This window comes from Mastomys coucha, unplaced genomic scaffold (assembly GCF_008632895.1).
Source record: "Mastomys coucha isolate ucsf_1 unplaced genomic scaffold, UCSF_Mcou_1 pScaffold6, whole genome shotgun sequence".
NCBI classification, from domain to species: Eukaryota; Metazoa; Chordata; class Mammalia; order Rodentia; family Muridae; genus Mastomys; species Mastomys coucha.
This window is the reverse complement of record NW_022196912.1, coordinates 122,674,994-122,694,391: the sequence shown is the minus strand read 5'-3', so window position 1 is coordinate 122,694,391 and position 19,398 is coordinate 122,674,994. Positions and strand designations below refer to the sequence as shown.

The window sequence follows — 19,398 nt, the reverse complement described above, 5'->3', positions numbered from 1 at the left end:
CCCAAGTAGTGAGGCTGGAGAGAGCCTGGACCCATACGGGAGAAGGGGCTGCTTTTCAACTGGTCATTTCTAGATGTGGTGGTGGAACAGGAGGAGGAGGAGGAGGAGGAGGAGGAACAGCTTGCAGGTTTTGCTCAGTCTCTGTGGCCTATCAGCACCCCCTCCTCCCATGTTGCCTGCTGTGTAGCCAGGAACAAGCTACAGCGCCTGTGGTAAAGTGTGTTAAAAGCTGTGCCTAGCAGCATGTGGTGGACCCGGTGCAGCTGCTGACTCCCTCTGCTCCCTCATGTGCTGCTGGACAGAGCTGGTGATCTGCATGAGAAAGCACCAGCTGGGGTCACCTGCCTCCACAGCAGAGCCTTCAGCTATCTCTGAAGGCAGCTTGTCTGAGGGAGGCAGCACAGCTCCTCCTGGGTCTCCTAAGTGGTGAAGTTGCTTCACCAGGCTTGACTTTGAACTCCACAACCGTCCACCATCCAGTGTGAGCACCTGGCAAGTGGGCTGGCCTCAGCAGGACCCGGCGAATGGACAAAGCCCTCCAAGGGACGGCAAAGGCAGCTCAGTAGCACTCATCTCAGAAACTCCATGCATTTTAAAGGCATTTATCTCAGGAACACTGAGGATGAAACTCTTTAAAAATCCAGATGTACAAAAGCAAACTATGAAGATTCACAAAAGCAGTGCTACATTAAGTCAGCTTCTGCCAGGGACTGGACTAGATCATTTCTTTCCATATCTGTGGCAACAGTCCTCATTGATGGGCATCCTCTCTCCTTTACCAGTGACACCCGGGGATCAGAGAGACCAAGTAATCTTATGCAAAGTCACAGCAGTGCTGAGCAGCAGTAGAGACATGCACTGAAGGCCAGCCAATTTGAGGTTCCATTTCCCACACACAGGCCTTCTGCCGAAGGCCGACAGTGCAAAGCCCATCTCCACTACATTAAGCAGCAGAAAAGATGGCATTTATGCACAGTGTGATCGCTGCAGGACTACTTGCTTTAAAATGGACTCCAGAAGTTACAGCAAACAGCACAGAAGAGACAAGGGCAAGTGTGAGGAAAGAGACAGTCAGAAAAATGTTTGTGAGTAGTCCTTCAGTGGGGACCTTGTTTGGGGGCATATGGGTGGAACCCCAGGCCTTCTGCTGCTAGGCAGGCATTCCGACTCTGAGCTATGCCCCCAGCACCACAAACAATACAAGACAATTTGGTGGAGGGCACGACAGCACATGATCAGCTGGCCTGTGTCAACATGTGGGACAAAGCAGCCAGGCCAGGGTGGCCTAGTGATGAGCAATGGCCAAGCAGCACCAGCAGTGATGGCTCTTCTCCTCGGGAACTCAGTCGTCCGAGTCGGCCAAGTTTCTCCAATGAGCGTCAGTTGGGCTTTTTAAAAATGTTACAGAAGCTTGCTATTTGTTATTGAAGAAAAATCTAGAACAAATAAAGCAAATTAACAACACGTAGCTCACAAGCTTTATGTAGAGACCTGTCTGTGTAAGAACCACACAGCAGGAAGCAAGCTGATGCAGCAGCGAGTCCCCTGGGGGGCCTGGCACAGCCCCCGCATGGACAGACAGGCAGGCTGGCTGTGTTTGCCTTTTTCCCTCAGAAAAGGCATCAAAGGCTGAATTCTACCTTTACGTGCAGTGGGTGTTCAAACATGCAGAGCCCAGCGAGTTCACGGAGAAATGAAGAGAGCATAAAAGGTATCTGTGCTGGGATTACAGCCATGAAAGCCACGCAGCTCAGAGGGGAAAAGGATCACCGCCTGAGACAGCCGAGCAGCGCGGCAGGGCCTGTGACTCATTGTTTTATTTTACTTAATTGCTTTGGCTGTAAATTTTTCAAAACTAATATAAGCACATTTTACAGCTCACAGAACATTTAGAGCATATTAAAATACATATCTTTCCACCGTAATGTGCCTAGTTGAAATGTGTGCCTCCAAAGCTGAGCTTTACTGCGATGAAAGACCGGCACTCGGCAGTCCTCACATCAGTCAGATGGACGGAGCTGGTTTGCTCCGGATCAGAGAAAAATCATCTCGGTAAATGTTACGGTGAGTCAAGGATTCTACCACATTCTAGAAGCTTGGATGGGCAGGACTGTAAGTCTTACTGTGCCCCCTAGAGGTGAGCAGGATTTCTGCATGCGCACATATAAACCTTCCTAAATCAAAGCAGCGAAATCCAAAAAATGTCTTTAAATCTTATTGATCATTTAACATGTACCAAATTTCATGCCAGATGCTATAGAGAATATAAAAATGAGTCTGGTGTGACTTCTGCATTCACAGAGCTTACAGCCTGTTGAACAATTCAGATCCAGTGAGCCACCACCAGCAGGGAAGGGGGCAAAGCCCCAGCATCCTGAGTGCCAGGAGCACTTGCCAGGTCCTACCCCGGTGTTCACATCCTGAGTGCCAGGAGCACTTGCCAGGTCCTACCCCGGTGTTCACATCCTGAGTGCCAGGAGCACATGCCAGGTCCTACCCCGGTGTTCACATCCTGAGTGCCAGGAGCACATGCCAGGTCCTACCCCGGTGTTCACATCCTGAGTGCCAGGAGCACATGCCAGGCCCTACCCAGGTGTTCACTCCTGAGTGCCAGCACCCAGGTCAGGAAGACCAAGCACACACATAATACCTCTGCCTCACAGGAACAGTGGGGCATCTCTGCCGTCGGGGAGGGAAAAACAGCGGCCACTCAGTAGACCACACACCAACCTGCGGGCCTAGGGCAGGACTTCCATCCTCAGGTGCCCACCTGAACCCTCCATGCCCTGACCCATCTTCCCACCACAGCTTATGGGCCTACTATCCATTCTGCATTCCAAACTTACTCAGAGTCCCAGTTACACAAAATGCATTTTCCAAACAACCCTAATCACTAAAATCGTGAAACATCTTTTTAAAGTCTCTGCTCAGGTTCCAGCTAGATATCCACTTCTGGCTTAGAGAAACCTGAATTTTCATGAACTCTCAGTGGGAAGATCAGGAGACACTGATCCTAGAATGCATGGTCAGTACTGACACAACTCAACTACAGCAAGTGTCTTTGCCCAAAACCATCCCTCAGATGTACTGGGGAACTAGACAGGAGGGTAGGGGCACCCCCTGAAGCTTCCTAGCAGCCAAGGAGTCTAGAACTAGCATCATCACCTCCAGCCCACATACCTCCTGGGACAGGCCACACATCAGCATCCCATACACAGCCCTGACTCCAGCCCACATGCCTCCTGGGACAGGCCACACATCAGCATCCCATACACAGCCCTGACTCCAGCCCACACGGCTCCTGGGACAGGCCACACATCAGCATCCCACACACAGCCCTGAACTTAGGCTTCTTGTCACTCCAGGCAGGCCAACTGCGACCTCTTCTGGCCATGAAGTGTCACACCAATCCTGGCACACTTTTCTTCACCACACCCAGAGCCAAGGTGCCAACTGTCTTAAAAACCGTCTGCAGCATGGTGACACTTGCCTTTCTCTTAGCACTCTGAAGGCAGAGACAGACAGGCAGGTCTTTATGAGCTCGTGGCTAGCTTGGTCTATGAATGAGTAACAGGGCTACCTACTGAGATACTGTCTTTAAAAAAAAAATCTTTGGGGTGAGCACAACTAAAGGCACTTGCCACCAAGCCCAGTCCCCAGAAGTGACTTAGTGGAAGGAGAAATGGCTCCCCAAAGTTGTCCTCTGACCTCCACACATGTACCATAGCACGCATGTGCCCCCACACAAGCACACATATAATAATTAAGTAAACAATTTTTAAAAATAAAGTCATCATGGTCAACGTGTAAAATGCTTGCTTTACAAGCTGAAGGATGAGAATTCAGTTCCCAGAACTCATGTGAAAAGCTAGGCAGTCATGTAATCCTGGAACCTCAGCTTTGGGGAAACAGACAGACAGATCCTGGGACATGCCAGCTAGCCAGCCTCATCTATCTCAAAAAGAGAAACTGAGGAACAATATCCAAGGCTGCCCTGTTCTCTACCTACACACACACACACACACACACACACACACATCATGGGGGTAGGAATATAGCTCAGTGGTAGAGTATTCACCTTTATGCACAAGGTCCTGAACTCAAGCCCCCACCAAAAACCAAAAACAAACAAACAAACAGCAGCAAGGATACTGAGTATCTGTTCAGGAAACTGAAGCCTCCTGCCAGTAACGAGCCAGGGCAGCAAAGCCCTTCAGGTCTGCCAATGGGCCCAACTCCACTGGGCTCAGGTCCACTCTTCCCATCAGTGCACAGGGAGTTGGCAGGTAGGCACCCATGAGGAGACACCTGATCTCTCCATAAGGCAGCATCATAGGTTCAAGGCACAATTGCCATGGCGACCCCTCCCATATTCTTACTCGACTGTGTTCACCACATCTGCCAGGTAGCCCTCCCCTCTTTCATGGCCTAGAGAAAGGACTGTAGTGCCCACTCTAGAATCCCAGTTAAGTTCACACCAGGAGCCAGGAGTGCACTTCACACTGTAGACACAGATCATGTCGGTATTTGTGCTACTAGACCACCCCCAGGCCTTCCTTGCCAAGGGCATAAAGCATCAGGAAAGCCAGCCTACTGTAAAGCAAACCCCTCCACCTGTGAGCATTGCCCTGCCGTTAGTCCTGAAGGACTGGAGATGGAGCCCAGGCAGCAGCCAAGCTCATCGAAAAGGCAGGGACCTCCACATTCAAACACTGGACAGTGCACAGGGAACGGTGGAAAGACGGAAGGCTAAGCATAAGCACAGCTTGTTGAGGGTCCCAATAGGAAGGACATGACCCATCTGGCTCCATTAGCCCTTGCTCCTAGCACACTGCCCAACCTAAGACCACAGAATAGATAAACAGTCTTCATGGGTCCTGTTCTGAGTTGCTTTTTGACTGTTCAGTAGAAACTGGCCAAGCAAGAGGCAAAGGGGAAGGAACCTAGAGAAGACAGGACAAAAGAGGAAAGAATTCCAGCAATCAGGTGAGCTCAAACACAAGGGGTGTCCTGTGTATTCCAGAGTCAGCCAGATACTGCTAAGATCCTGGGCCCAACTGAAACCCTCAGACAAGCCCCATGCCCTGCTGGCCTCTGTGCATCAGGTTCTCAGGACTCTGGGTCAGTTCAGGATTGCCATGAGCCACCCCAGATCACTGAACGCCCCTCACATATATTACACAGCCCAACACCGCAGAAGCACCAAAGCATGGCTCACAGAATTGAACAGAACACATCAGCCCTGCCAGAGGCAAACAAGAGTTTCTGGCTGTTCTGTCAATGTCTGTCTAGAGCCACCACCCACAGACACAGCACACGTCTATGTATTTGGGTCTTCCCCTCTTCCCTTGAGAAAATGCCTTCTGGCATTGGTAGGCTGGGGCTCAAAACATCATCGACAGACAAAGGGATGAGTGGTTTTGAGAATGCTGAGGACAGAGTAGACTGAGGCCGATGGGAGTCCCTACTGGGTCCTGCTCTGCAATAGGTGTTTTGGTTTTTGTGGGGCGAATTGTAGTTGGGTATACATGCATGTTCAGGTGCTCATGTGTTTATGTGGGTATGCGTGTAAATGTCAGAGGACAACTTTAGCTGTTTTTATTTTTTTTTTAATTTTACTTATTTCTGTTTCACAATTTCTATTTCACATCCATTGATGTTTTGCTTGCATAAATTGTTTGTCTGTATGGAGGTGTCAGATCCCCTAGAACTGGAACTACAGACAGCTGCTGGGAATTGAATCTTGCTTTTAGTCCTATTCTGGACTTGCTTTGTAGACCAGGCTGGCCTCAAGCTCACAGAGATCCCCCTGCCTCAGTGCCCCTGATCTGCTGAGCCATCACTCCAGCTCCTAATTGTTGTTCTTCAGGCATTACAATAGATAAGAGTCATCTGAAAAGGCACTTCAACTGAGAAAGTGCCTCCATAAGGTCCAGCTATAAGCAACCCTGCAGGCATTTTCTTAATTAGTGATTGATGGTGAAGGAAGGGCCCAGCCCATTATGGGTGGTATCAACTCTGGGCTGGTGGTCCAGGGTTCTTTCTATAAGAAAGCACACTGAGCAAGCCATGAGAGCAAGCAATCAGCACCCCTCCTTAGTCTGCATCATCTGCTGCCTCCAGGTCCCACCTGTGTGAGTTCCTGTCCTGTCTTCCTTCCATGATGGACTACTGTGTAGACGTGTAAGCCAACGACCCCTTCCTCCCCAGCATGCCTCTGGCATTTCATCAAAGCAGTAGTCACTCTCACTAGCACAGCACCGGCCTTGTTTTTAAGACTGGGTCTCTCACCAGTCTATACTTCACCGTGTAAGCTAAGCTGGCTGAGCAGAGGACCCGAAGGACCCATTTCTTTCCACCTACCTAGACTAGGTTTACAATCAGGCACCCATCTTTTTGTGGGGAGGGGTTGAGACAGGGTTTCTCTGTATAGCCCTGGCTATTCTGGACTTGCTTTGTAGACCAGGCTGGCCTACTTAAGTGATCCCCCGCCTCTGCCTTCTGAGAACTGGGATTAAAGGTGTGCACCACCAGGTCCTGCTTACCCACCCGCCTTTTTTTACATGTATTCTGAGAATCAAGTGCTTGTGATTATAAGCACTTTACTAAATGAACCACCTTCCTAGCCTACACTATAATTCTCAAGTGATCATGTAACACAGGTAACACAGGTATAAAGGGCCCTTTTGCCGACAAGACATCAGACCCACTTAGTGAGGGAGACCCACTTAGGCCAGAGACCAGCTACCCTGTACAGGCTGTTGGAAGCCGTGCTCTTCCAAGGAGAAGCAAGAAGAGGCATCACAGCTTATTAGCAAAAGGTTCAGAGTGTTCAGTGCCAGGAGCACTACAGCCCTTATAGCTTAATTGTTCCAGATATCTCAAGCTTATTTAGTATGCTGGCTACAAGTTGCAGTAACAGGCTTCAGTTAAATGTATTGCATGATGGTACATGTCTTTCATCCGAGCACTTAAGCAGAAGCAGGCAGATCTCTTTGCCTTTGAGGCCAATCTGGTCTACATTAGAGTTCTAGGCCAGCCAGGGCTAGCCACACACAATGAGAGCCTCTAAAAAAACAAAAAACAAAAAAACAAACAAAAAAAAAAACAAAAAAAAACAAAAAAAGCGGGGCAGTGATGGCACACGCCTTTAATCCCAGCACTTGGGAGGCAGAGGCAGGCAGATTTCTGAGTTCGAGGTCAGCCTGATCTACAGAATGAGTTCCAGGACAGCTAGGGCTATACAGAGAAACCCTGTCTCAAAAAAACAAAAAAAAATTTAAAACACTGTATCCCCCTGAAAACAGATGTACAATTTCTGTGACCTCACAAGCAATAGAACATCTACCTCTTTCTTTCTCTTTCTCTCTCTCTGTCTCTCTCTGTCTCTGTCGCTCTCTCTCTGTCTCTCTCTCTCTCTCTCTCTCACACACACACACAGGGGCTATCAGCCTTATAGGCAAGTCTGAACTACTGCTTTGGGAGACCATCTATAAATAAATATCAGGCTCTGGAAGGGGACGTTCATGGGATGTGCTACTAAAGGTGACAAAATGTCCAACCTCAGGAAAGAAAAGGAATTACGGCATACTTGAATTAAAATAATATATGCATGCTGAGCAGTACTAGTGCAGCCTTTAATCCCAACAGAGGCAGGGGGATCTCCTATAAGTTGGAGACCAACCTGGTCTACAGAGCAAGTTCCAGGTCAGCCAAAGCAACACAGAAAAACACTGTCTTGAAATTAAAATACGTATGTATTACTATCAAATGAAGTAAAGTGTTTATCGTCCGGTCATACTGTAATTTACTTAATGCTGTAGTACAAGGCAGCACTGGGAAGGAAGGAATTAGGCAGGAGAGACCAAAGACCTGAGGCTGACCATAAAGAACTCTCTCTCCAGTGTACCAAAGAGAACTACAGAAATTTCCAAAGATTGTGTAACCTGTGTCCACTCACTGCCTGCCTGACTCCAGTCAGTAAAGCATCCCAGTAGCTTATACCTGAGAGCCACTGGGAGTTATTTCCCCTCGTCTTACCTTGAAGGTTTTGTCCATGGAAGCAGAGAGAAGCATGTGGCTCTTGCAAAAGACTGGACACCACTGAATGCTGTTGACTGGGCCCCTGTGGCCTCGAAGGTGGAAAAGCACTTTCCTGGGAACCGTAGTCTCTCTGTACTGATTGTTCAAATATGGCTGGAGGAACTCGGACACTGTGGGAGCCACGCAGAGTGGGGCCGGGGCACACCCTGCAGAGGACCCCAGGGGCTCTACATCTTTGCCCCCACTGGCTTCTGGATTCAGCGCTTGCAGCTGCCTCAGTCTCTTGGGGACATAGGGAAGCACACAATCCTCACCCCTTTTTCTCTGAGAAGAGCTGGCATTTCCAGCAGTGCTTTCAAGTTTGCTTTGATCATGAGACGGTCTGAGGGTATCCCAGGCAGGTCGTAGGGGCTTAAGGCAGGCAGCTGCTAGGGGCACATGGACAACTGGAGCTCGGCTCATCCACAGAGAAGGTCGGGGAGGCTCACTGGTAGGGAAGGTGATGTCAGGTTCCTCTGAGGGCCAGTGTAGCCTCTGGTTGGGACAAGACCCAGGGTCACTTCTCCAGAGCCGAGCCAGCGGCAAACGTTGCTTCCCTGGACCTTCATAAGGAGTGTTCCTTGTGTGCTGTGCCACCTCTTTGGTCACTGTGCTAGATGCAAACCCCATCCCAGAAGGTCTGCTCATACCAGAGGCATCACTTATCTGACCTGCAGCATCCCCACTTCTGGCAGAGTCAGCCTCGGACTCGGAGTCAGAATCGTCATATGCCACCAGCGAGGCCATACAGTCAATACAAAGGTGACTTCCTAGAACTAAACAAGATCAAGAGTCAGCAACCGTTAACACGTGAATATTTCTGCACTTCAGAGCAGGATGTCCCTTGAAAGTCGAAGACATCAAACACCACAACCACAAACACAGAATAAAAGAGGATTTCAGATATTTCAACATAAAGAAATTATGTTTGGGAGCTGGAGAAATAGGTCAGCAGTTAAGAGCACTGACTGTTCTTCTGAAGGTCCTGAGTTCAAATCCCAGCAACCACATGGTGGCTCACTACCATCCATAATGAGATCTAACGCCCTCTTCTGGTGTGTCCAAAGATAGCTACAGTGTACTTAGATATTATAATAAATAAATCTTTAAAAAAAAAAATTATGGCCAGGAAGTGGTGGTGCACACCTTTAATCCCAGCACTTGGGAGGCAGGAGGATTTCTGAGTTCAAGGCCAGCCTGGTCTACAGAGTGAGTTCCAGGACAGTCAGGGCTGGGCTATACAGAGAAACCCTGTCTCAAAAATATGAAAAAAACAAAAACAAAAACAAAAACAAACAAAAAAGAAATTATGTTTGCAGAAGAGGTAGCTCAGTGATTAACAGCATGTAGTGCTCTTCCAGAGGATCCAAAGTCAGCTCCCAACCACAACCCCCACCCCCGGCCTACCCTGGGCAACTTACAACCACGGTAGCCTCAGTTCCTGAGGATCCAAGACCCTGTCCTGACCTCCATGACAACCTGCACTCATATGTACATGCCCAAACACAAACGATATATGCATGCACATAATTAAAATAGGAAACATACCTTTTTAAAAAGGGAAACTAAAAAACATACGGTGTTTGGGCCAGCAAGATGACTCAGTGGATTAAAGGTGCTTGTCATCACGAATAAGTTTGGTCCCTGGAGCCTACATGGTGAAAAGAAAAACTCAACTCATGAAAATTGTCCCCTGACCTCAACATGTGTGCCTTAACATGCATGCCTTTACCCAGCCATATATACAAATAAAGTTTAGCCGGGCAGTGGTAGCATACACCTTTAATCCCAGCACTTGCGAGGCAGAGGCAGGCGGATTTCTGAGTTCGAGGCCAGCCTGGTCTACAGCATGAGTTCCAAGACACCCAGGGCTACACAGAGAAACCCTGTCTCGAAAAACCAAAATAAACAAAAACAAAACAAAACAAACAAACAAAAAAACAAGAAATGATATTTGGTGAGGTATGTATGTTAACCCTAATTTAAACATTACATAATATATAAAAACCCAAGTAATAGTAAAAAAAAATGGGTTTCCTATTAAATAGACATAAATAGCCTCTGCCTCCTGAGTGCTAGGATTAAAGACATGGGCTACCACTACCTGGCTTTACATACAATTTTTGTTTTTCTAGACAGGGTTTCTGTGTAGCTCTGGCTATCCTGGAACTCACTCTGTAGACCAGTCTAGCCTCAAACTCAGAAATCCTTCTGCCTCTGCCTCCCAAGTGCTGGGATTAAAGGCGTGCGCCACCACCACCCACTACATATAAATTTTTAAATAGAAACCTCTGTGGGGCTGGGGCTAAAGCTCGCTGACAGAACTCTTGTTACCACATGCAAGGTTCTGGGCTTACCCCTCAGCACTGCAAAGCAGCAGAAGATGGAGAAAGTAGAAAAAAAGCAAGAGCACAACAATGAGCTAGCTATGGTAGCACCCACCTTTGAGCCTAGTACTCGTGAAGCTGAGGCAGGAGGATTATGATTTCAAGGCCACCGTGGGTTATATAGCAAGAGACTGTCTTTAAAAACAACTTTAGCCTAGAGATGGTGCCACATACCTACAATCCCAGCACTCAGGAGGCAGAGGCAGGTGGATCTCTGAGTTCAAGGCCAGTCTGGTCTGCAGAGTGAGTTCAAGGACAGCCAGGGTCACACAGAGAAACCATCTCTAAAAACAAAACAAAAACTCTGTGTCTGGAGAAGCGGAGCAACTGCAGAGCACTGCTCTGGCACACATAAAGCCAGGGTCGCGTCCTAGGGCACCAGCCTACCCTACTGTGGCAAGAGCAGTTCTAATCATGGCATCTACATTCTTTTGTTTCACCCCAAATGCAAAGGTTAACGAAATACTGAATTTCCTTTTAAAATTTTTTCCTGGAATCCTGAGCATTCACAAATTTCTATCAGCTAGTTCTCAGTAAGAATCGCTCTGATCTAGAATTCAGTATTTTAATTCTGTGAGTACAAGCAGGAAGAAAGTAAGAGTGCTAGGCATATAACAGCCAGCAGAGGGCAGAGTGGGACACAGTGCAAGCCTGGGCCATGGACCACCTAGCCTGCTTCTTTTTTTATTCTTATGTGTTTGCCGTGTGAGTGTGTGAATGCCTATGTGAATGCCTATGCGAATGTGAAAATCTGTGCTCCTACATACAAGGAGGTCAGAAGATGGAGTCCCAAGCCATTCATTTTCCATCTATTCGAGGCGTGGTCTCCCTGTCTGTGACCTCTTACTGGCTGGGTTACAAGCCAAGTGTGTAGTGGCTGGTTACATGGGTGCTGGGATTTGAACTTTCGTCTTCATGATTTCAAAGCAAGTGCTGTTAACAGATGAACCTCCCTAGCCCCATTACAAGTACTCACTATGAAGGCCAGGCTAGTCTTCCTGCCTCAGCCCTCTGAGTGCTGGGATTACAAGTATATATCACAATGTCAGATCACACACTGGGCTTCAACATCCTACTCAAAGCCTCCCACGTCTGTCCCCTAATGGCACTATTTCCCTAAGAACCCCACTGCCATACAAGTCCGCTCGCCATCCAAGGCCTGTAGTTATCATGCCTACCAGCAGCTGAATCCAGGCAGGTAACAAGTCCACATCTAAAGTCCTCTTCTAAAAAGGACTTCTAAAACCAGCTTTCCACTCTCCAACCAAACTAAGATCCCACTGGAGACACAGATAGACCCATGCTCTGCAAATAATATTATCTCTACATATTCAGCAGGGATCTGAGGCCAATCTCCTGATTCCTCAAATGGAATCCGTGAGATTCCCACCACCATACTATGCAGAGCTCAGTCACAGCCCGAGTTTTCAGTTATACAGTTATCTGCAGGGTAGACTCACAAAAGAGGCCTATAGCAGATCTGAGGACAGTGTGGCCCATCAGCTCCACAGAAAATGAATGACAGCAAGAGACTGGACGCCTGATGCACACTGTACCACACACAGATTCCATTCACTCAACATCTGCCACAGTAGGCAAAACAGTAAACGATGTCCTTCACTCACTCAGCACACTCACAAGCCATAGGAAGGCAAACAAATCCTCCACCCCACTTGTGGGCCAGAAGAACTCAAAAGGAAAAGGGTACAGGACAGCTGGGTCCTTTTATGGAGCTCAGAGAGAATAACCAATGTGACACTCCGGAGAGGTTGAGGGAAACAAGATGATCACGATACTGAGACTAAAACAGAACCAATGCCAATTAAGAGGAGTCAAGGGTGATTCAAGAAAACACACATGAAGGGAGAAGACTGAGAGAGATGCAGACAGTTTAGATGATGGTTGCCATTTTGTACCCAAATCCAAAAACTGCCTTGGGAAACGGGCGTGTGAAACCAAGAAGAAGAGGCTAAATGGGGAAAAGAATACTGAGGACAAAAGAATGCTAAAAAGCTAAGGGAGCACGGATACGTGGGGCAGGGTGTCCTGTGTGTTTTGCTCAATGTCCAAGAACCCTCAATCTAGATGTATTTGTAGACTGCAAGCTGATGGGACAGGGAGCTAAGGAAGTTAAAGATGGAATTTTCCCGTCCAACAAACAGGTCCTAGTTTCCAACTCTGTGTTAGGCACTATGATAGATGTGATGTGGGCAGAAATTAACGCGGATCTTGCCCCAGAGGTCACGGATACACGATGGGAAACAAAAACCAGACATAGGTTTTGAAGGATGAAGAAGTTAGCCAAGCTGTCAACACTAATCGGCAAAGAGTTCACAGCACAGCACTCTAGGGATGAACGGGAAGAAAAGGAAGGCGAGAGGCAAACTGAGCCCGGTGCTAAGAAGCGGGAAGCTCGCGGCCGCCAGGTCCCGGCCCCCCTCCCGGGCCCGCCGCTCACCACACACACGGAAGCGCTTGGTACACCTGGTACACCCCTACAGAGGTCCGGCCGGCACTCGAGCCGCCCAGTCGCGTTCCACCACGACCCCGGGAACCTCAGCCAATCAGAGATGGGCTCCGCCCCGCCCCTGTCTGAACAGCCAATGGCGGCATGCCGGGACCGGAAGTAGTTCCAGCCGGCTGGTGTTTCCACGGACGCCCAGAAGGTACCGGTGACTGAACCATCCGTGCTGACTGGTGGGGCCGAACGAGGGCCGCCGGTAAGTGAGAAAACGGTGGTCACTGAGCCGGGAGCGAGGGAGGGATGCCGAGGTGGCGCCGGAGCCTTGGGATGGCGCCCCGGCGCCGAGCCCTGATGGTCCAGCTCAGAACCGGGCTCTCTGTTCTCTGGGTACCCAGCACCACGAGGGACCGGGAGGCTGCTGCGGCGCCGCCCACCCAACCTGTCATCGTTTCCCACCGCCTGGGCTTTGCCTTGTAGGATCTCCAGCAGTTCCCTCCACGAAGTGTTTGTAAAGCTCCTGGTGCCCGTTTGATAAGTGAGGAATCCAAAAGAGAAGCAGAGAAGGAACGCTACTTGCCCACGGGTTTATGAAAGCATAGCAAGCTTATGCCCAACATTAAAAGCTGAACTCGGAGTTCCTATCTTTCCGCTGCAGTGCACAACTTCAGAGCAAGACTGCCTCAGGGAAGCAGTGATGTACATAGTGATATGCCTGCCCTTTTTGTCGCTACACTACACACACTTGCAATGATGCTGTGGGGGCGGAAAAGGAAGAGGGTGGGGAGGTCATCTGGCGGTCAACCTGAAGAAAGGGACAGCTGATGCAATGGCAAGTAGCTCAGGGCTCTTGAGAGTTTGATTGGCCTCAGCCTTCTCCTCCCACAGCACAACTAGCTAGCCACTGGCTGGACTTGCTCATGAAAGGAGCTGGTCAAGTGGGTAAAATGTTTCTGAGAACCTGAGTGATTTCTAGGAAACCCCCTCAATAAGTGAAACTGAAAGGGTGTGGCAGAGCAGGAAAGAAAAACAATAGACTCTTAAAAAATAAAAAAAAAAAAAATGTAAAAAAACAAACAAAGAAAGAAACTGAAAGTGGCAAAGGAGAGTCTTAAAGACCTCCACCCTGACTGGGCATTCTCAGATGCTCAACTGTCCAGCGTGAGCGCCCTTGGACTACACAGCCAGGGTATGTATTGCCTTCTTGGCTAGGCATGCAGCCTTGTTTTCTGTTGTTCCAGTGCTTTGGTTTGGTATACCTACCTTATATGAAAGTGTTGAATTTGAGAAGGGTGTGTGTGTCAGGATTGGGATGTTGTGCATTTAGTTGTCACATCTAGTTGGCCCAAGTTCAGGTAATGCCCTGGTTTTAAGGAGTAGATGCTGTGGGTGCCCAGTGACCTGTTTGCATTCAGTGTCTGAATACGTTGGCATTCTTATTGTGACAACTGAGTCTGTAATGTCTGTCTTTGTAAATTAGTGTCTTTCTCTTTTAAGGTAGTGTTCATAGGGCTTGGCTTGTAGTTCAATTGTTAAAAGGCTTACTTGGCATGTTCCAGGCTCTGGGTTCAATCCCCAATGCCTTTGGTTGGGAAAATAACCTTTCATTAACTAGACCATCATCTATCCCCAAGTTTTGTCTTTTGCAATCATGTCAATCAGAAACTATTGTTATCTACTCTCTGAGACTACAGTCCCAAGGTATCTAGAAAGTTTCCTAGACCACCCTCTTCCCAAGCTGCCCCTCAGGCTGCAGAGTCTGTGGGTCTCACTTGTGATGGTTTCCTTATGGTCCAAATCCTTCTCTTTCCTATCTGCTCACACTGTAGTGTGCCCTTTTCATTACGAGCCTACTGTGTCATCTAGAACAATACTGTCTTTCCAAATGAACCATAGATTAAAAGGCCTGCGAAGGGGAGTTATGGGGTGGAGGAGCCTTTTGGAGGTTTCTCATCAGAGACCTGTTGTGGTTGCTCTGCATTAGGCAGTCTGACTTTACAATCCCAGTACTTTTGTTACGGGGCATAATAGATGAATTCCTGGCTAGAACCCTCTTTCTTTCTTCCATATTGTATTAGTAGTTGGATAAATAGCATTTCCTTAATAAAGAGACAACTTCTCATCTGGAGTTGATATGGTAAGTCCTCAAGACTGTGGTCCTTAACCTTTTGGCATCTTGGACTCCTTCATAAAGATGGTAAACCCAAGCGCTTCTTACATCCATCCATCCACCCAATGGATATGCAAATATTGATATACTTTAAGAGGTTTAAGAACCCCTAGCTAAACACCCCTGAAGTTAAGCAGAATTCTAAAGGTTAGAAAACAAAAATAGAGAAGAATGGAAGAGTTCTTCACACAGTCCAGAGGTAAGTTTGTAACTGCGTGAAGTCGGGAAGATGGTAGCTCTGTTTTCTTTGCCCCAACCATTCCTAGAATATTCACTCAAGAAATTGCTTCTCATTCTCTTGGTCTCCCTCACTCTTTTCCTCATGTGCTTACATACACAAGATTTAAACAGTGACCATGCATCAGCGACCAGGAAAACAGGTTTGATTTCACCTGTTGTTTCTTCTGTCTGAGTTAGTTTATATGCCTCTTCCAAGTCAGAATTCTAAGACTTGAAGAGACAGGTGCTCCCCTACAGCGTGGATCCTGAATGCAGATCCTGTTCCCTAGCTGATTACATCAGCTCCCATCTCTGTTGCAGTGGAAAGAGACTAGCTGTCCCAGGCTCGCTCACTCATTCTCTCTGGCACTTTTTCTAGGAGTTGAGTGCAATTCTGACCACAACTGATTGCAGTCTTTGCCAAGCCCCACATTTGTGGAGAAACAGGCAAGTCCAGAGGTAACCAGAACAGGGCAGATGTTACAGTGGGCAAAGAAACTAGAAGACTAAGACCTAGAGGAGACCCAAGGCGATCTTCCTGGCTCTCCCTAGATCTCAGAGGATATGGCTCAGTGCCAAAACATTAAACCAGAGACAGCCTTAGATCCTGACTGACTCAGCCATCAACTAGAGCTAACACTGATATTTTTTTATATTTGCTGGGTTTGGAGGAGGGTTTTTTGGGGTGGGGGGTGCTACAACAGGATCTTACTATATAATTTACTTCCTGTAGCCCAGGCTAGCCTAATTCAGCTAGATTTGGAGATATATACCAACCACCATGCCCAGCTAAAACCTGCACTTACACAGATCTAAGAGAACAGCCTAGAGAAAGAGGTTGAACTTACTGATTTTGGAGAGTCATTCATAGTAAATAGTAGAAATACATGCTGGTCTACACTAATTACAATTCGACCAACTCTACTGCAGAGGAAGTGCTACAACAAAGTAGGACAGGAATGTTCCAGGGTCCCCGGGCTGCAGTGGTTGGGGATGGCTATGAAAAGCTGCAGTTGACTCTCACAGATAGCAGAGGCCAAACAAAAGAGGAAGAGTAATCCTGGACAGGAGGAAGAGGAGCAGGACTCTGAGAGCGTGTGACTGAGATGGACTCTGACATCTGGATTTGAACCTCAGGCAGATTCTTGTGGCTTCCCTGAGCTAACAGGATGTACAGTTGCAGCTTGCTCTTCTGAGACACTGGGAAATTTGCTTAACCCTTTGTGTCTAGAAGTCATTTTTATTATACTCATTTCTCTCATCTGATCCAAGCAAATATGTCCATAAAAAAGCAAGGGCTGGGAGTCTCCTTACTCCCTGGCTTCAATGTTCCTCCTGCTGCTAGGTCATAGGCCTTGCTCTCCGAGTCAGTCCCTCACCAAACTTCCCTTTCTGGGCATCAGGTGAGATGATTCTCATTGGCTACTGTCCCATCCTAGTTTGGGTATTGTGAGTTCATTGACTTGTATGAAAGTGGTGGTGTTGAACAAATTTAACCAATAGATAAATACAAACATGGCATCTCCACTGTGCATCTGACTGAGAAAGAGAGGTGGGTAGGTGGGGACAGTGGCTGAGACCACCCAAGCTTTTGTCCTCTAGTTGAAACCTTCCATCCTGCAGGGAAGCTTGTATAACACAGGATGTTGTCAGGAAGGTGACACAGCAGTATGTTCTGTGAGGGGAGTAAAGGTCCTGTCCTGCAAGGGGGGAGCTTGTTAAACTCAGAAAGTAAACAACTTACTAGCCTCAGGAAATCCCTGAAACTAACCATATTCCCTAGTTCCTCCCTCTCCTCAAGCATACATGAGCAGTAAGGACTGCTGAGAGAGACTCTGAGTTGTCTACCCAGGAAACTCACTGAGTCAAAGTGGGGTAGGAGCCAGAGGAACATAGCTCTCACTGGCTCACCACTTTGCACTTTGGTGGTATGCTTAATCGGGTCTGTTCTCAGAAGTGAAAAGACATTTGTTCGAGAATCCTCAAGAATACTGTCATACAGCACATTCTTCTGCAGTCACACACTTCTATATCCATGAGCTGGGGAGGACAGATTTGTCACAAGATTCTGATGAGACTCAGGGGACTTGATGCATAGAGGAACTCAGATGAAGGTGTCAGGTCAGGGTGCTCAGTTACTGGCCCAGCACAGGCTTCGACTCCTCCTCTAATGTAAGTCAAGTAAAGCTGAGTTAGGTGTATCCCTAGAGCCCTCACTCCCTAACCAGGAATAACAAGACCGGAGGTGTACTTGGATCTTGCTTACAGTTTGTAATGTGTTCCTGTGTCAGTTTTTTCTCATTTATTTCTAAAACAGCCCTTGAGCTAAGTTAAAAAGTTCCAAGAGTTAACATTTTATAGATAAGTGACTGGCCCAACAGGACTCCAGATGGCCCAGTCCCTCCCCCTTTCCAGTGTCAACAGAGATAGTGATTGATAGAAGGTGCAGACACACCTTCCCAGCCTCAGTGAGGCAGCATATGGGATGGCAAGGCCCTTGGTTGGCACTGGTCTAGAACTCAGAACGGAGAGGGCCTGCACACCTGGACCTTGCTGTAAGAGTGTGACATTTGGCCAGCCAGAGGCCATGTGGCGTTACTGTGTTCTTTATGGCTGCAAAGGCCTGAGAATTTGTTCCCAAAGCAGTAAAGATAAAGAACAAATAAGACTTTGCAGAGTGTCTTTGGGTCTGGTGAATGCAGCCTTACTAAAGTGTGTTTATATTCCAAGCAGACATGAGTTCCTCTCTTCTGGGCACCAGATGGGAACAAACATCACCCAGTGCCAACTTACTGTTTACAAGAAGGCCCTCCTGTGCTGGCCTCAAGTTACTACTTCCCACTAATGCCTTTAGTTCTCCTTGTCGGCACTGATGCTGCTTTTTCTTGGTCCCCAGATTTCTCCTCCTCCCTTTCCATTAATGTTCTGTTGTCCCGTTGTCTGTTACGGCTCAGTTACCACATTTTTCTGAAAGAAAGGCTGTGTACTGTAAGGAAGCACAGCGGCAGCAGTCTGCTCATGGCTCCCACCCTTATCTGCCGTCTCCTTTGTTCTCCACAGAGTCCTGTGTCAACTGCTGAACACACTACTCACAAGCCAGCTGCAGGCCTAGGGCCTAGAAGATGGCAGACATGCCCAGTGGCGAGACCTGCACCTCTCCACTGGAGCTGTTCAACAGCATAGCTACTCAAGGGGAGCTCGTGAGGTCCCTCAAAGCTGGAAATGCACCAAAAGTAGGTGATTTGTCGGGCTCTCCAAAACATGCTCCTGAGCCTCCACCCCTGCGCAGCTGTCTGGGTGTAGTGCACTGAGTTCAGTGTCCTCCCTATGTGCTTCAAAGGCCTTTGTACTATAGGGAACTGGTCCCCAGATCCTCAGAGATACCAGAGTCCCTCACATGAAGTAGTGTAGGATTCACTAGTGACCTGTCCAATACTTTAGCTCATCTTAGTATTGTGTGTGTTCTGTGTAAACAGTTGTGATGCCCTATGTTTTTTGTTTGGTTGGTTGGTTGGTTTGGGGTTTTTTTGTTGTTTTTGTTTTGTTGTTGGTTGTGTTTGGGTTTGTCTTGTTTTTGTTGCGGTACTGTATCTAGAGAGGACATAGTACTTACTCTTTTTGTCTGTTGCTGTAACAAAATGCAGGACAAAAGCAACTTAAGGAAGAGAGTGTGTTTGGCTCACAGTTTAAGGTTAATCCTTCATGGCAAGGAGAGCACAGGCAGGACTGTGAGCCAGCTGGTCACATTGGATCATGGTCAGGAGACAGAGATGGGTGCCTGTGCCCAGCTCTCTTTCTCCATGGAATAATGCACTTAGAGTATATCTTCCCACCTTAATTGTCCTATCTAGAAGCTGCCTTGTAGACATGTGTGCAGGTTTCCTTCCTGGGCACTTCTGGATCCTGTCAAGTTGACAGTGAATAAAGTGACAGGATGGAATGTATGCATCCTCAGTGCAGATGAAGAACCTCTTTGTGTTTAGTAGTTCCTGTCCTGTGTTCATTGAACCCAAGGATGTAGAACCCACAGCTAAAGATCCCGAGCACCCCAGTGTCTTCCACCCTCTTCCCCCCAGCTC

The 19,398-nt window shown here is 47.9% G+C and overlaps 2 protein-coding genes across 6 annotated transcripts in view; one reads left to right on the top strand and one right to left on the bottom strand.

The window, feature by feature from the left end:
• Wdr25 (WD repeat domain 25) overlaps positions 1-13,001 on the bottom strand; it is a 137,490-nt gene extending 124,489 nt beyond the window's left edge. For 2 of the 4 annotated variants that reach the window (XM_031355282.1, XM_031355285.1), the window contains exons 1-3: positions 12,928-13,001; positions 9,631-9,733; positions 8,041-8,858 (exon numbers count right to left, since the gene is read on the bottom strand). In XM_031355282.1, the coding sequence (XP_031211142.1) occupies positions 8,041-8,829 (789 nt within the window). In that variant the 5' untranslated portion in view covers positions 8,830-8,858; positions 9,631-9,733; positions 12,928-13,001. Of the gene's footprint in view, positions 1-8,040; positions 8,859-9,630; positions 9,734-10,524; positions 10,544-12,927 lie in introns of those variants that run through there. The other 2 variants (XM_031355283.1, XM_031355284.1) reach the window with 2 other exon arrangements.
• A 74-nt stretch (positions 13,002-13,075) lies between these two features.
• Wars1 (tryptophanyl-tRNA synthetase 1) overlaps positions 13,076-19,398 on the top strand; it is a 32,477-nt gene continuing 26,154 nt past the window's right edge. Inside the window, exons 1-2 of one of the 2 annotated variants that reach the window (XM_031356016.1) lie at positions 13,076-13,189; positions 18,380-18,552. In XM_031356016.1, the coding sequence (XP_031211876.1) occupies positions 18,442-18,552 (111 nt within the window). In that variant the 5' untranslated portion in view covers positions 13,076-13,189; positions 18,380-18,441. Of the gene's footprint in view, positions 13,190-18,379; positions 18,553-19,398 lie in introns of those variants that run through there. The other variant, XM_031356017.1, reaches the window with a different exon arrangement.